Below are 14,121 nucleotides of genomic sequence, written 5' to 3' on the forward strand. Positions count from 1 at the left end.
AGATTTAGGATTCTCTTAACCTTGCATTATTATTTTTTTTTTAAATCCAAAATTACTAGCCTTTGGTGGGTTTGAGGAAGGTACAAGCCATAGGCAGAGGAGGTATAGTCTGTCCTCATTAGGTTTCCATGATATCCCTGCAATATTGAGTTAAATCCCAAATCATGAGTTTTCTACCTTACCCCAAACTTTTTATTTATGTTTCTAAATTTATTATGTTTCTAACTACAAATATTGTCTACAATGATGTCCAGTCCCAGTCTGAAACCTAACAAGTTCTAGGTCTCAACTATCTCTATGTGTGAGTTTCACAGAGAATTCACATATTGTGATTCAAAGAAATGTGGTTGTTGTGATGAGCTCTTGATGTTGAGAAGAAATGAAAAAACTTAGTTGAAGTTGCAGATTTTAGGAAAGACAGAAAGATAAGAGAGAAAAACTATGTTCTTGAGCAATGTGCCTCAGCAGGGTGAGGTGAAATTGTGGTTGCGTTCCCTGTCACCCAAGCAGATGGCATGCAGGAAGCATAGGCAAGAGCTGATCAAAGCAGAGATGATTTGATAGGCCTCTGCATCAGGAGAAAGGTACCATTTAATTTAGAATCATAGAATTGTTTCAGTTGGAAAAGATCTTTAAGTCCAGCCATAAACCTTATGCTGCCAAGTCCACCTTTAAACCATGTCTCTAAGCACCATATCTACATGACTTTTAAGTACCTCCAGGGATGGCAACTCCACCACCTCCCTGGGCAGCCTGTTGCTTGACAACCCTTTCAGTGAAGGATTTTTTTCCTAAATTTAATTAATACAGAATAGTTAATTTGATTTCTATAGAATAACTTTATTTTGAAGAGTTTGTCCTTAAGGGACACTGGAATGGAGTTTACAGGATATTTGCGCTATAAGGGATGATGAAGCTTCTCAGCTCACAATTATTTTTCTTAGCTCACTCTGTGCAAGTCTCAGATTGCAAACGCAGTGGTAGATGTGGAGTCTTGGGTTTTGTCTTCCTTGTGGTTCCCAGTGAATTAACAGTAGCCCAAAACCAGTTGGGTAGAGACAGCTGAAACCTCACATAGCAGAGACACCTGCCTTGCCCTCAGCCCTACATGGAGTGGGTAGTCTTTCTGGCTGACACAGAACTCTAAATTACGCAATTCTAGTTCTTTAAATCATGTAGCATCTTGCAAATTAATCAGTCAAGTCCAAACCAACCATTGAACAGTTCCTGACATGTGGCAATGGTTGAACCACCTTAGGTAAAAGAGAAACGTGACTATTGGTATTCATTAGTGATAAAAGAATGGGAGGAATAATTTCTACTGTGCTATCAAGTTGTATTTTGTAACCCTTTATCTCACTCTAAACAAAAGCTAAGAGTGTCCCCACAGATGATGTGTTTGTGTTCTAGCCTGGAATATGTGCAGAGTGTTACATAAACCATGTGCAGTAGTTGAGGTGGTGGTAATAAAATATACAACAGCTGTTGCATATTTCTGTGTATGGGGGGGTTTTATATACATGCAAAAAATGTCAAGTGACTCTCTAGCTGGCTGAAAGGACAAAAAACCTTCCCATTCCCCTACATTCAGATGTGGAAACGTAGCTACTACTTGAAAAGGAGTATATAAAAATGTGGGCTTGGATTCTGGTCTACAAGGAGCTGGAGAATATAGAGCCAAGAATATATTGGAGTGAACAAATATGGGATGTCTCTGCCTATACCCACCGTCAGCAATCATCACTTTCACTGTTAACACATGCTGTGGGTGCCAGCATCCACCAAACCACTCTTGTTACTTAGATTAATTAAGTTTGGGAACTCTGAGATAATTGTCACAGAATCACAGAATGGTTGAGGTTGGAAGAGATCTCTGAAGGTCATCTAGTCCAACCACCCTGCTCAAGCAGGGACTCCGAGAGCACATGAACCAGGGAGGGAGATTCTACAACCTCTCTGGGCAGCCTGTCCCAGTGCTCAGTCACCCTCCCAGTAAATAAGTTCTTCCTTATGTTCAGGTGGAACTTCCTGTGCTGCAATTTATGCCCATTGCCTCTTGTCCTATTGTCAGGTGCCAATGAGAAGAGTCTGGCCCCATCCTCTAGACACTCTCCCTTGAGATATTTCTAAACATTAATCAGATCCCCTCTGAGTTGTCTTTTCTCCAGGCTGAACAGGCCCTTCATATGAACAGTGTATTAATGTATTCATGTTTTAATTTATTTAGCATCAGATGGGATATCATACCCATCAATATCACATTACTTTAAAAAGCCTCAAACAAGTCTTTTCCCAAGCTGAAAGCAGAAGCTGTCTCTGTCTGTATTATCCAGGTCACCAAACACATTTCAGAGTTGCATGGAAAAGCCCCAATAGATAGTGAAAGCCACGGTCATGCTCACACAGAGAAACTCTTGGGAAATCAGTTGAAGTGAATTTACACCATACTCAGTGTTCTGCAACATCTACCCACACAGCTGCCAAAATCCACGCTGTACATGTCTGGGAGCTAGTACACGTGCACAGAGCTATTCCACATCCTTACTTTTGTGACTTAAGAGTCTCCTTGTACAGCCACTTGAGATAGTTTTCCAGATTTCCAGAAAGCCAGTACGTGACTGTTGAACTGGCAGTTATTGCATCAACATTTCTACCTCTTAACACATAAATGTTTGTGATTTATGCTTAATCCACTGGAGATAATCTCCAACAGCACATAGTGGTCCAGAAAAAAATCTAGTACTGTGATACTCTGAAGCATCTTGTTTCTAAGAAAATCTCTTGTTCCAGGTAAATCCTCTGAAGTTCTGTGTAGTTTTGTCATACAGGATGCCACCTATGGTTCTTTTGACCACTTTTTCTACAAAAGCTATATTTTGCATGGAGCTTGTGACACGTGCTGTGAAAACACCTACCAAGTGAGTCCCCTGGGCAAGACTAGATGAAGAACATCTACTTCATGAGCTGTACAGTCCCATCCAGAAGAAGAACTTACATCTAAAACAGACAGCTATGGGTTGTACATGTCTCCAGGGTTAGATGTCAACAGTACAGAGTTTGAGAAGCATGACCTTGGAGGGAAGCACCTACAATTACAGCTGCACTTACCTGTGTAGGCAGACCTGAGCCTCTCTGCCCTGCCCTGGTTGGTCTGAAGCAATTCTGGAACAGATTTTGCCTTTGTGGAGGGCTCGTGGATGCTCTGCCCTAAAGTGGCTTTGACCTCTGGTAGGGAGCTCCCACTCCTGTAGACAGAGCCTGTGTTCTGCATGGGTTTCACGGACCCTCATTCAAGACTCTCTCTTCTGTGACTATGATGTGTTTCTTTCAAGACAGACTCTACAAAAGGTGACCATACTTGAAAGGTTTTTTTTTAATACATGGCTTGTGCAACACCAATTAGGAATAACATGGCATAAGCAAGGATTGAAACACCCATGGTGGCTCCACAGCCTACACACAGAGCTCTTTCTGTCCTTCCTGTGGGTCTTGGGCCACCTTCCAGCTTCTGCAATATATGATCCTGTAACAACTTGCCTCCTGTGCTATTCAACTATAATTCAATTCTCTGACCTTCACCACCTGCCTTCTACGCTGTCCTTCCTCAGACACATTTTATGGTGTATATTCTTAGCAGGGCAACATACACATTTTGACTCAGACATGTGCATCAAACTTAAAATTCTACATCCTACCTTCTCCACAAAGAGGTCAGTCATATTTTTCATTTATATGGGTGAAGAAGTTTTTGCTACTTGCTTTCCTTTCTTTTGCAAAGTTTCGTTTTCTTTGACACTTTAGCAATTCCTACTTGCACTTTTGTGACCTTTTCCCTATTCTTTACCTTCCCAATCTGCCTCAGAGATAGTCCTTATCAATCCATAATGCTCTCCTGAGTTTATTTCTCCCTCCTTGCTAGGGATTTAAGTACCAGAAAGGTTTTACATGGTACAACTCCTCCATATTGATGTCAGAGCTCCTTACTCCTTACTGTAATGATTAGTTCCTTTCATTTTTCAAACTTTGCTCTTAAATAAAAGCAGGAAAGGATCAAATCCAGTGTTACTAAGCTGGGGCATGTAGCTCTGATATGAGAGTGGTGAAACCCTGGCCCAGGTTGCCCAGAGAGGTGGTAGAAGCCCCATCCCTGGAAACATCCAAGGTCAGGTTGGACGGGGCTCTGAACAACCTGATCTAGTTGAAGATGTCCCTGCTCACTGCAGGGCAGTTGGACTAGATGATCTTCAAAGGTCCCTTCCAACCCAAAACATTTGATGATTCTATGATGATATGAGTGCACATAAACTCCTACCTGCCAGTTCTTTTATCTCTGGTGGCAGATCGTGACTTTTAGCCACGAGCCACTTGATCACTTCAGACAAAAGTGGAGTAAGTTCTGGACCCATTTCTAGATATTCCACAGTACATGGCAAATGTGCAAGGGCAGAGGTCTAGCACGTCCAGGACCCAGGGACACTAGACTGCAGCAATATGAACTGCTTGGTATTTTTCTTTTGCCTTTATTTTGATTTTATTTGTTTTGGTAAGAACTATCATTGTCTAATAAGGGAAATGAGCTGCACCTCTCTGAAAACAAGAGAAGTGTGCAGAAGTGTTTCAGATACAGGTGAGCTGTGTGTTTATGTGCCTCAGAGGGCTGACATACAGCTCAGCACAGGTCAAGAGCTGCCTGCAAGAAGACTCCAGCTGGAGTTTGGTTTCAAGAACAAGAACAGATGCCCTTCTTTGTAAAAGTACAAGAATATTTAAGAGGGGGACTTGCCAATGCATGGCCTCACAGGTCTGCAGCATCAAGTCTTGACACTGGCTCATTTCAAGGGACAAAGGATATTCCAGATCTGGACATGAATACCTGGTTGATAAAGGTAAGTGGTCAAGCAGCAGAAAACTGTTCAAGCATCAGGCAAATAACTACAACATGGAAGTTACACCCCATTCCTGTCCTATTTCTAGAGTTACCTGCCCCTTTCCTCACACTGGCTCAAAACCCCATGCAGCCACAGAAAAGGGAGCAAACTACAGAAGCAGATGATATTGCCTAAAGGACATCATCAGCAGCAGCAGCCTTTCCTCTGAACACCCGTCAGTGCATTAATTTTTATTGCTGTTTCAAAACTTGCTTTGTAGAAATTCCTCACCATTTTCTGAACACTTAATATTGGTCTCTGTAGCAGATGTAAATCGCACAGAAACCACATTCATGCCAATGAACTCTCTTCCAGTGTGACATAATCCTCTTTCTTTCTCCACCTCTGAGTAATGTTGCATTAATAATTAGTCCTTTACGTCTGACCTGTTGAGAAATCTTTTTATATTCCTTATAAAATAACCTACCTTGGGGAGCAACAGATCATCCTGTTTCCAAGTGGTTCAGCTGCATCCATTGTCTACCCTGTACAGACCTACTATCATCTTCATTTCTCCTTCTTTCATAAAGACGGAGAAATTTCTATAAACAACACAGGTCACCTCTTCAGGAATTCAGGATAATGGCAGCAAACACATGCATGGGTTGGGCAAGGATTGCAAATCCAGATCATTTGTTACATTAATGAGTCAAGATGAGTGGGTGTTGGGAAAGGGCATTTTCTTCTTCCAGTGGCCCCGTTACCCTTAACTGTTTTAACATCATCCTAAAGTTTTTATAATTCCAGCTACTCCATTGCTGAAAATGTTCCTCCTTGATTTGAAAAAAGTAATTTATTCTGGGCTGGAGCCACCTCTTTGTCCAATGATGCTCCACTTAACTGAATAATCTTCAAAGCCTTAGGAACCTCAGACTGCAGTTTTTAAGACCTCAAACAAATACCTGATTAATTTGTTCTCCTTTTGAACATCTTTGGGGATTATATCCCCTTCCAACATCCAAACCCCATGGAGAGGCTGAAGACTAACAGGCTTCACCTTGGGTGCAAATGCTCTGCCTTCATCCCTAAACAATTTCTGCTGCAGTGCCAGGGATTTTTTAACAATGATCCTATTCATTAAATCTCTCCTGACACCGTGTAATTCAAATACTTCATTGCCTAACCTGCCACAAGCGTGGCAGAAAAAGAGCGTGTAAGTACAGGACATGTGAACGCAACACTGTCTTAGTGATCACTTGACTTAGAACAATTACCAACAGCAGAAGATTAATCACTTTCCCCTACGTCGCAATAGATCCACCAGAGAGATCTTAGAATCATAGAATGGTTTGGTTTGGAAGGGACCTTAAAGATCATCTAGTTCCAACCCCCCTGCCATCAGCAGGGACACCTATGATTCTATCTTCAGAGAGAATTAATTTTTATGTTTATCAAATCTGTACTAGATATTTAGCACATTTATCATTTCCTAGTGTTTAGGCTAAACTAAAATAAAGACCCAAAAGGAAAAGGTCTAACGAGCTATTGCTGCTTACAGGCAAAGGTTATTTTAACACGGTCTTACCTATTACCAAGGGTGACATGGGGATATAATGCTTTTGATTAGTGAGGTTTAGGAGTTCCATTCTCACACCAGCCAAAAGCTGCTTTGAGTTGTGCATTAATTTCATATTTACTTCCTTTAAGTGAATAGAAAAGTAGGATCATAGCCAGACTGAAGCCTTTCAACACTCAAGTTTCAGTTCCCAGCAAGGCTGGGTGTCTCCTTCCCTTCTGATGCCTGACTGCCATCCTGTGGCTACTTCACAATGTTCAGGTTCCATCCTTTAAGGCTGAACTGTGAAGCCAAAGGACTTCCACTAAACGGCCAATTTGGAGCTGTTGGTGGTGTAGCCCAATGCACGTTCAGAGAATCTGAACAGGGTTTTGGACTTGCATTTGAATGTTGTACAATTTCAGTATTAGAAGTCCGGATCATCTGCCACTGTGGACTCCAAACAGCCCAGAGTAATCACAGAAACTGAAGCAGATGTCATACAGCTGATTTCTCCTCCTGAGCCATCAAACCTCTAGAGAACTTCTAGCAAACTCAACATATCCAGAACTGCTTATGTTGACTCAGGTCCTCTTCCGGTCTTACCCTTTAGGACTGTGAATAAGTTCATCACATTATTTCCCCTGGTTAGTCAGGCAATTTGGTTTATTGTATTGTGGATGTTTCCTCTTTACTGTGGTAGAGAAGACACAAGAGTCTCCAAAGTCTTGGGCACTAAAGTGGAGCTCAGACACATTATTCTCTTTGAAACTATTAACTCCTCGATCATCCTAGCCCTGGAGGTAGCCGAAATTCATTTGAATTTTCAAAATTAAACATCCAGATAAAGTTCTGACTCTGAGCAGTCAAAAAAAGCCACTTGCTGGGGAACACCAAGTGTTTCAACATTGCTGAACACTTAGAGCCCACCTGACCTACAAGCAGCATTTCTTCTACTTACCTCAGTTGTCACAATCCATCTGGTAAATACTTTCAAAGCTTTATGAACTGAGCTGAAGTCGAGATGTTTTCCTTCAAAACATGTTGGAAGTACTTGCACTTTTAGTAAGTATCTCTGTGGCTACAGCACTACCACCCAGCAAGCAGAGAAGATCAGGCTCAGGTCCCTCTTTTGTCACAGATGATTGAAAACTTGTCCTGACAAAAGAGGAAGAGGATCTCCCTTGCCTGCTTAAACCATCCTATTTGCATGTCCAAATTAAAAGGTTCACTGGGCCACAGAAAGAAAGCAGGAGCAAATTTTATTCTCAAATCTGGGAATTATGGCCAAAACATGCGATGGAAGCATTCTTGCTACCAGGACAGCCTGCATGGTTTTATTCAACTGTCAAAATTCAGAGTTGTAATGAAACATCCCTAGAGGATTTTTGAATACTTCCTTGTCTTCAGAGTTTTCTTTTGCCCAGCTCAGGCAGGTCTACACTTGTCCAGCTTTCTCAGGTACACACAAAGAGCCTAGCCTGGGGAATTTGAGCTCCTTACGAAGCTGAGATGTTAAATAGCACAAGACTTCTGTCCCTTTGTGGCTGAGGGTCAACACTCCAAGGCCAGGGGGAACTTTTGGCAGTGCCACTGAAGTTTCATCTGAGAGCTGACAGCCTGTTGAATGGAAATTCTTACAGAACAGCTCTTGATTTCATAAAATGGGTACTTTGCTACATCTAAAGTAGCTTCCAGAAATTTGAGGTAGTTCATTTTTAACTTCCCTCCTCATTCTGGAGGAAGAACTGGTGTACAGTTTTGTTTTTAGGATTAATTTTAGTTTAATAATTTATACTGCTTACTTCACACAAGGAGAAAAGGACAAAGCTGATTTCCTTCCACCAAAATACAAACGCTGAGGTTTATGGCAGTTCTCTCTCTGCAGCTCTGGACAGGCATTTGTTCCGCATTTTAGAGAGTGCAGACTCTTTTGCAGACATATTTTACTCTGATGACAGCAATAATTGGTAAGATAAGGAATTTTATTATTAGACTTTCCTCCATCAACAGTTCTAATAATAAGAGGGAAAGAAACGGAGCAGGAAAAAACAAGGTAAAAGACTAACTAAGGCCCATTTCCACTGTGGTTTTTATCAACAGGTATCAATGTTTTAATGATTATTTTATTATTTCCATTACAATTTTATTCCATCCTTAACAACACTCTTGGCCTGGGAAGATGCATTTCTTCCATTCCCTCACAAGGCATCATCCTTTTGGATGTTAATCAGAAAAAGCACCATATGTTCCTCAAAATCAACCCATCCCTTCTGGAGACTGAGCCACTTGTCACTGAGGTAACAGGGTGATGGAGCCATCTTCACTAGTGCTATGTCAGGTGCTATATCCTAGTTTGGCACCTGTAACACTGGTGTAGTAAATGAAAAGACACCAGGAAATGCAGTAAGGCTAATTCACATTCCAATAAATCACAGAGAATGTGCCCTCTTGGAGTGTGTTTTGAAGGCACATCATCCAACAGAGAAAGATCAGCAAGGTTTTGGTTGATGTGTGCCTCCAGGTACGCTGACTTCTGCTGATTGAGAAGTTAAATGCATTTAAACAGTACCCCAACCCCTAACACTTTTACACCTTCATTAAATATGTCTGCAGCTCAGACAGGCACATCTCCTGCTCTATGGGCCAGAAGTGATTTCTCTCCGCTTAGCAAATCACTCAAAAAAGAATGAAGCTTGAAGTGACCACAGACCGATTACCCTTGTGCTTCCTTTGTCATCCCTGTAGGGATCCCAAGTATGGATGTGCCACATTTCTGTCTCTTCTGACTTTCAGTAACAGGTTCAGAAACACTCAGAAGTATGGCACTGGGGAAACCACTTGCAGAGTTTCCATGGGAGGTGACCAATGGGCAAATAACCCAGAGGCTTTCACCACAGAAGATGTGGAAGGCAGCATTCCCACAGAATATGGCACGCCGAGCTCTCACACCTACATGCCTGGGGAATAACCTCCACTTCTCTCTTTCTCTATGTCCATTTGGGCTCTAATTAGGTCCTTTTCCTCATGCTTATTCCTACAGAACCGCTGCCTGGCCCTTCTCCATCTCACCCACATACACACAGATTGGTTTGGGCTCTCACCTGCACCCCACTGCCCCTTGGTCTGGGCACTTCTATTGCCATTGTTAATTACACACAGGGATTTGAAAATACTGTACCTACACAATTCCTTATTGTTTCCACATTGCAATAACTCCTGTGTTCTTTGATTTCAAGCTGTCTCAACACTCTTACTACATTCATAATGAGAGCCACCTCATAAAAGTCTATGTTAGATAAGAGACTTCCCTCCTATATACTCAGCAAATGAAGTATCAGCAGACAGAAAGGAATCTGTTCCCAGTCCCAAAGCTGCCTCCAGCTTGGTGGAACACAGCCTCCTCCATTCAGCTTTTCCCCATTCAATCAGCACCAGAGAAGAGGAATGAAAGAAGCACAAGAAAAATTAAGAACATTTCTTTTTTAAAAAAAATCACATTAATCACATTCATCAATGGAATTAAGCGGCACCACCTCCCCACCTCTGGCTTAGCCAGCTCTCACTCCTCTGGGCAGTATCTTCATGGTGACCACCACAGGAGGCAACAAGGGTGGGGAATTCCTCTGCAAGGATCCACTGCTTCTTATCTATGTAGGTAGGCATCAAGCCAGAGCTCTCCTGAATCTTTCAAAGAGCTGCCAAGAGAAAACCACATTTCCTTAGATGAAATACAGTATCAGGGAAGAGAGCTTTGTGGGAAAATTCCTGTCTATAGATTAAGCAAAGGAGATCACAGAATCATAGAATGGTTTGGGTTGGAAGAGACCTTTAAAAGTCATCTAGTCCAACCCTCCTGCAATGAGCAGGGACATCTTCAGCTAGATCAGGTTGCTCAGAGATCTTCAGAAGCAAGGCAATGTAGATTACAGCTCCTTCCAAAGAATGGAAACAAAAGGAGTAAGCATGGCAGAAGAGAGACACGTGACTTTTTAATGGAATAAGAAATATCTGGGGGAAAATGGAGGGGAAAAAAAGGAAGAAAAAAGAAAGAATGAATGACAGTTCAAACATCTAATATGTCTTTCCCTGAAGCGTACTGGGAGACAGAGGCATCAGACTTGGCATCCTACTGATCTCTGACTCTTCAGAGCTGAAGGAAAAGGAGCTCTCCACCAGGTTGTGTCTACTGACATCTTATGTCTCCTGCTACTGAAACCAGCATCGTGGCTGAACAGTTTCCCAGTTCCTTTCATACCCATGTGTACTAGCTACAGCTCTTCACAGAACTTCTGTGATCCAAGTTGGCTGCCTCATCCCTTCCCATGTTCCTCACTTGTTCATTCCATAATATTGGAGAACCCTTCACCCAGGGAACGCAGCGGGTTGGTACGTACTGCACTATGTCTGCAAAGGCGGTGAGCAACGGCTTGCACTGGTACTCAATACCATGTTTGGCACACAGGGACTTCACCAAAGGAGCCACCTTCCAGTAGTTGTGTCGAGGCATTGTAGGAAAAAGGCTGTGGGAAGAGAATATGGTGATTCAATGGCATTTGTCATCACCTCAGAGAATTCCTGCCCCTCTTCTGTGCCTAAGCATGGCAGTGCCTCAACCTCCCCTCCTGCCCATAGCTGTTAGTGCTCTGTAGCCAACCCTTCATTGTCCCTTCAGTCAGTAACTACATTAACCAGGAGGCTGGGAATTCTCACTTCTGTGCCATGCTACTCATACCTAAAGTGGTGTTGACACTCAGCAGTGCTCCAAAAAGTTTCTTGGAGTTCCTATTCCACCCCCATATAAAAAGCACAAAATTTACCCACATTATCTTTTGTTCTTGTATTAGCTGATAGACAGGGACCTTGCAGGCTCTTCACACCTAGTGCAACTAGCACTCTTGGAAATTCCCACATATCCTATCCCCAGTCCATGCTTCAACTCACTGGTGCTCGATTTGGAAGTTCAGATGTCCACTAAACCAGTCATTGAAGAAGGACTGATGAACATTACAGGTTGCCTGGAGCTGAGAGAAAAAGCAGTAACATTTCAGTATGGTTTTAGGAATGCCTCCTCTTTTACACGTGTCAAACACAACAGTAAGCAGGTACAAGGTCCTTATCATCGTTTGCCTTCTGGCTGAATACAGCAACTCCAGTCAACATGAGATGACCATGTTGTGATATAGGATTGTTAGGGACATAATTTAGGAGAACAGACTGACTTCCCCAGTGAGATAAGCCATAACAACCATGGATTTCAGCTCTCTCACTTAAAAAACTGTGTAATGGCTTCAGAACTAAAATAAGACAGAGCACAGGAGAGATCTGCATCCTTCATGCAGGGAAACCTCTCTATCTGAAGAGCATTAGAGCATCTCTAATTATTTTCCTCAAGGCATCTGTGCTCAGCATCTGAAGCCTCCATCCCACTTCTGCACCTTCTTTCTTTGCACTAATCACACACTTCACACAGAGAGGACAAGCCACTTAGGTTTTCCTCTCTCAGTTCCCATCACTCATCGCTTCTGCGATCAGCTCTCTTGGGTATTATGTACCCAGAATTGTAACTTCTCACCTTCAAAGACAGAGGTCTCTAGAAAGAAGGTCTTACCTGAGTAGAGAACCAGTCCACATTCTTATCATAATCAATGTGCATCGGGATGTGATTCATTTGTGTCACCCAGACAAACCAGTTACTCTCTATAAACCTGTGCATATAAAGACACAATAAAACCATCACTGATCTCACCCCTATGCCATAACAAGTCAGTACAAAACACTTGTACACGTACAAGCTAGTCATTGCTTGCCAAAGTGAACACCAGGAACCCCAAACATCTGATCAGCAGACCAGACCTGCACACACCTTCCACCTTCTAAAGACACATGCATGGCAGACAACCTCTGTCTTGATGAAAGGTACGAGGAGACAGAAGAATAGGGAGCTGATGAGAAGGATAACCAGGAGTTTGAAGAAGAGCTGACACGAGGGATCAACAGAAACTGGGTAGAGGAAATGGAGAAATTACAAGTGGAATGATACCTGACTAACAGATGAAGACCCAGGACACCCTTTACCCCCAGAAAGGGCAAGTAGGTGAGAAAGAATCGGATGTAGAAGGTCAGCATCCAAGCCAGGTCCTGTAGAACAGGGAACAGGTAAAACTTCATTAGGAGGAAGAATGACTGGCTTCTGAATTTATTGTCCACTCTATGTGGCACTCCCTTTAAAACATCCCATAATATCTTATTCTCATAGATATTTCCTCCCTGGCCTCATCACAAAGCAAAATGACACACAGCCACTCCCCAGACATCCCTATGCTCAGGAATTATCCTGGTCTTCGAGTTCAGCCCAGAGAGGACATGCTCTAAAGCATCATGTTTTCCTCTGGATCTAATTTTCCTCTGGATCTAAAGAAAACCAAAAACCTAGCCAGTTAAAAGGATTAAGAGCTCTGGTTTACTTCCATCTCGTCCTTTTTTGTTCCTCTCCACATTTCTTGCAATTTCTTATTTCCCTCATGTTCATTTTCTCCTGACTGTCCCACCTCCCATACAAGAATAAAACATCAAGATGCCTTGTCTCTAAGCCCTACATCTCAGAGAAGAGCCATCTTTTTTTCTGCATTTGATTCTAAAGTCTCTAGAAACTATGTTATTTCACAAGGCCCTAGATTTTCCCCTTACAATCTTCCTAACAACTTTGAAAGTCTACTACACATCCCCTATTCCACCTCACACTGAACTGTGAGGATTCAGTTTTAGGCTACCTGAAAGCTACTTGATTTTTAATATATTGTTTTGCAAAATGGAGGTGCACTGAATCCTCCTCCAAAGCCCCCTGATTTCTGCTATTTTTCCCCTTTTTGTGTGCCCATTTAGGTTTTATGGTATTGGTTTGGAAAAAAACAAAAAAGAGTGGCCAGAACGACCACTTCTACCTTAAACTAGCCTCTCATGCTACCTGAAGGACAAGTTCTGTATGAACATCCACTCTGCAGAAGAAGGAATGCTTCCAGACACTCACACACCCTGGACTGAGGCAGAACATCAGAGATATTATTTACCAGATCATATACCCACACTCCTTGCCACAGAGATACACAGCTCAGGAGTTCCTCCCAGTAATTTCTTGCACTGAAATGCATCTGTAACCAAAGAAGTCACCACTGGCAAAGTGAAGATGACTTACCACCCACTGTTTCCGCTGCACCACGAAATAGAATATGTACCACTGGAAGTAAAGAGGCACCAGAGCTGGAGGACCAACTAGAGTGGAGAAATAAGATTGCAGAGACATTAACTGTGCCCTTTTACCCCAGTGAGATGAACTGGAAGAGGAAGGGGTTGAGTAAATGCTGTCCATACAACTGCAAAAGGGGAGGGTTACTCACTGATGAAGAAGTACTTGTGCTGGTGGTTATAAGGCATGAATTTCTTCTTTTGTACACCAAGCTGTCAAAAAAGGCAAATTACTCAGGCCATAAAGACAGCTCAAGACATCTGTGCATACCCTCCTATCTAGGCTTTCAAAGAAAGACATACTTAGATCCCTCCTAACTTCTGAAAGAGATGTTCTATCAAACCACACCAGCATCCACCATGCCATTGGCTTCATCACCCCCTGGAACTCTAGTCTATGGTTGCTATCGTAAGTTTTCCTCCCTGCCTTGGATGCAGAAGAGGCTGGGGAGG

General features: G+C 42.5%; 1 protein-coding gene across 1 annotated transcript in view; it reads right to left on the reverse strand.

Moving 5' to 3' along the window:
- Positions 1-9,894: 9,894 nt before the first annotated feature.
- The window catches only part of LOC104525775 (acyl-CoA (8-3)-desaturase), a 7,463-nt gene continuing 3,236 nt past the window's right edge, over positions 9,895-14,121 (reverse strand). The window contains exons 5-11 of the mRNA XM_029085201.1: positions 13,821-13,881; positions 13,619-13,695; positions 12,467-12,564; positions 12,035-12,131; positions 11,368-11,447; positions 10,821-10,946; positions 9,895-10,121 (exon numbers count right to left, since the gene is read on the reverse strand). Coding sequence (XP_028941034.1) covers positions 10,070-10,121; positions 10,821-10,946; positions 11,368-11,447; positions 12,035-12,131; positions 12,467-12,564; positions 13,619-13,695; positions 13,821-13,881 — 591 coding nt within the window. The 3' untranslated portion in view covers positions 9,895-10,069. The remainder of the gene's footprint in view (positions 10,122-10,820; positions 10,947-11,367; positions 11,448-12,034; positions 12,132-12,466; positions 12,565-13,618; positions 13,696-13,820; positions 13,882-14,121) is intronic.

Source organism: Antrostomus carolinensis, unplaced genomic scaffold (genome assembly GCF_000700745.2).
Source record: "Antrostomus carolinensis isolate BGI_N321 unplaced genomic scaffold, ASM70074v2 scaffold10930, whole genome shotgun sequence".
In the NCBI taxonomy this organism is placed as follows: domain Eukaryota; kingdom Metazoa; phylum Chordata; class Aves; order Caprimulgiformes; family Caprimulgidae; genus Antrostomus; species Antrostomus carolinensis.